The 3,310-nt window shown below is 34.4% G+C and overlaps 1 protein-coding gene across 1 annotated transcript; it reads left to right on the forward strand.

The window, feature by feature from the left end:
• Positions 1-251: 251 nt before the first annotated feature.
• On the forward strand, positions 252-2,898 carry LOC115973106 (pectinesterase 2-like). The gene is made up of 3 exons (XM_031093341.1): positions 252-261; positions 518-1,240; positions 2,210-2,898. The coding sequence occupies exons 1-3, from the start codon at positions 252-254 to the stop codon at positions 2,896-2,898; spliced, it is 1,422 nt and encodes a 473-aa protein (XP_030949201.1).
• The last annotated feature ends 412 nt before the right edge of the window (positions 2,899-3,310 follow it).

Below are 3,310 nucleotides of genomic sequence, written 5' to 3' on the forward strand. Positions count from 1 at the left end.
CGTTCTATTATTATATTAATCAATTAGAACTCCAGTCTTACTCACAGAAGACAAAATTTATTTATTAATTAATAAGAGAACCACATTACTTTTTCATAAATAAAATCAAAATTAAAATAAATTATTTCAGTCCTGCAATTGTTTTACTATCCATTGAAATACACACAGATAATCTGTCATATGAAATTTAATTTAATGGCCCAAAATCTTACGCTCATTTCCAGAACCCGTTCCTGACAATTCAAAAACAAATGGATTTTGGTAGTTTTTAGACCCCTTAATACACAATTGATTTAACCTAGGTAATTAGCCAAGTTGTTACTTAGTCCAATTTAACAAATCTAGGTTATCACAATCACAAAGATCATATCATGCAAAGCAGCGGAAAGATAAATAACACAAAGATATGATCACCCAGGAAACCAAACCGGTAAAAACCTGGGGAGGATTTGACCTAGCTATCCTCAAGGTAAACTTGAATCCACCATCTTAAAAGAATCGAAGTTCATACAATAAGATTATTTTTTAAGCCAGAAGCTTAATTACCACAGCCCCATCAAGCAAAAGTCCGATTTTTTCACAATCTCAAAGCAACTAGCACTAGAACGTGCCCTAAAAGCTCAAAGTAACATAATTTCACTAGGGCCCAAGAGCAAAAATGCTCGTGAAAAGGCTGCATGGGCAGATTGCCTTGAGCTTTATGAGTATACCCACTACAGGCTTAACAAAACCATTGACCCTAATGTCAAGTGCAGCCAAACCGATGCTCAAACATGGCTCAGCACGGACCTTGAGACTTGTCGGGCCGGGTTTATTGAGCTAGGGGTCCTGGACAATCTCTTGCCCTTGATGTCAAACAACGTTTCTAAGCTAATTAGCAACGCTTTGTCTCTTAACAAATTTCCATACACTGTACCGAGTTACAAATATGGTTTCCCAACTTGGGTTAAGCCTGGGGACCGGAAACTCTTGCAGTCTTCTTCGGCTCCTAAGGCTAATATTGTGGTGGCACAAGATGGTTCAGGGAATTATAAGACGATAAAGGAGGCGATAAGTGCAGCTTCGTCACGATCAAGAAGTGGGAGGTTTGTGATATACGTGAAGGCTGGGACATACAAAGAAAATGTTGAGATAAAGTTGAAAAATATTATGTTGGTAGGATATGGTATAGGAAAAACCATAGTCACTGGGAGCAAAAGTGTTGGTGGAGGTTCTACAACCTTCAATTCAGCCACAATTGGTTAAGTAAATTCAATTGATTTCTAATAATATATGTGCTAAATTTTAGTGTTAAGAAATTGTTGTTAATTGGTTCCCTACAAAATATTACATATATATTTATAAGTCTTAGTGGATAAAATCATGGCTTGGACTAAAAAAAATTAGGTTTAGATATGTGATAGAAGAGATTAATAAGAAGTGGGAGTTTAGAGGTTTGAAAGGTCTGGATCAAGTAATGCAAGAATACCAAGAAACTTCTGACTAGTTCGAAGGGAAAAAAAAAAAAAAAAAAAAAAAAAAAAAAAAAAAAAAAAAAAAAAAAAAAACACCTTCTTACGTAAATTGACCTCAGTGGAATTTTTAGATATATAAGTCAACTGAGTTATTGAGTGCATAATTTAAAAATTTTAGTGAGATTATTGATCAAACTTTGAATTTGAAAGGATTCATATTTCATGCATAATGCACGTTATTCATATACCAAACCAAGGCTTGGTTTTCGATTTTTAATTTTTTTTAATTTTAATTTTTTTTTTTTAAATCTCTCCAAGTCACACATGTAGGTTTAGTTTCAAAGGATAGAAAAATTGTCTCTTGCATCTAACGCATGTATTGGATGTCCCATAACATGGGGTTCTCTTGAGTTTGTAAGATTCACATTCAATACATATATTGGATATGTACTTTCTTAATTTTCAAGAGGCTATAGTTATCGATTATATATTTTAGACTTCTTTTCAAAATTAAGTACGATTACTTAGTCATCTAATTTGACAAGATTTTGTATATATAATAAGGCTTTTATGCTGATAACTATTGTTGTATTTAATTACTAGTGGTCCTAGCTAACTTCCACAACTAATTACCCCAAAATATTATGTCTTACAGCTTATATAGTCATAATTTTACTAAAATAATGAATGTTAAATCTAGAATTTGACTCAAATATTGACATGAAAATTAAGCTCTTGTTATTTTGAATTTTCAGCTGTCGTGGGAGATGGATTCATTGCTCGCGACATCACTATAAGGAACACTGCTGGAGCAGCAAATCATCAAGCCGTGGCCCTTCGTTCTGGGTCCGATCTCTCGGTATTTTACAGGTGCAGCTTGGAAGGATACCAAGACACCCTCTATGTCCATTCCCAAAGGCAATTCTATAGGGAATGTGACATATATGGTACAGTTGATTTCATATTTGGAAATGCAGCAGTTCTGTTGCAAAATTGTAACATTTATGCTTGTTACCCTCCTAACAAGACCAACACTCTCACTGCCCAAGGTAGGACTGACCCTAATCAAAATACTGGAATTTCCATTCATGATTGTACAGTTAAGGCTGCTTCAGATTTAATGTCATCCCAGAGCTCAGTTAAGACATACTTAGGGAGGCCATGGAAGAAGTATTCACGCACGGTTTTTGTGAAAACATACTTAAATAGCTTGATTGCTCCAGCTGGATGGAAGGAATGGAGTGGAAATTTTGCCCTCAATACCTTGTACTATGGGGAGTATGCCAACACGGGGCCAGGCTCATCGACTGCTAATAGAGTTAATTGGCCTGGCTACCATGTCATTACTAGTGCATCTATAGCTTCACAATACACAGTTGCAAACTTCATCTTTGGCGGTTCATGGTTGCCGGTTACCAACGTGCCTTACACAGCTGGCCTTTAATTTTTTCAAAGAAATTGTTATATACATGCCTTCAATTTCTTCAATAGTTTTCAATTGTCAATTTGCATCTGAGTTCCTTATTGTAAAAAAATAAGTTGATTGTTGCCAAAAAAGAAGAAGATTGTGTAATAGTTGTCACTCTTTGATAAGTTGTAATGAAGGATTCAAAATAAATAAAATCAATTATGTTTAATATTCTGTGCGGAACTTTTGGCTAAGGTTGCTTTAGTATATAAAATGAGGTTTCTACATTCTATTGATATGCATAGATTGATGAACATTTTGAGATACAAATTTCTCAACAAGTCATATAGATAATCACAGTGCTTGTTTAAAAACATGTATGTGATGGATTGTCTAGTAAGTTAGGGATGATTTTCCCAAAAAAGTAATGTTATAATAATTAATAACA

This window comes from Quercus lobata, unplaced genomic scaffold (genome assembly GCF_001633185.2).
Source record: "Quercus lobata isolate SW786 unplaced genomic scaffold, ValleyOak3.0 Primary Assembly Scq3eQI_170, whole genome shotgun sequence".
In the NCBI taxonomy this organism is placed as follows: Eukaryota; Viridiplantae; Streptophyta; class Magnoliopsida; order Fagales; family Fagaceae; genus Quercus; species Quercus lobata.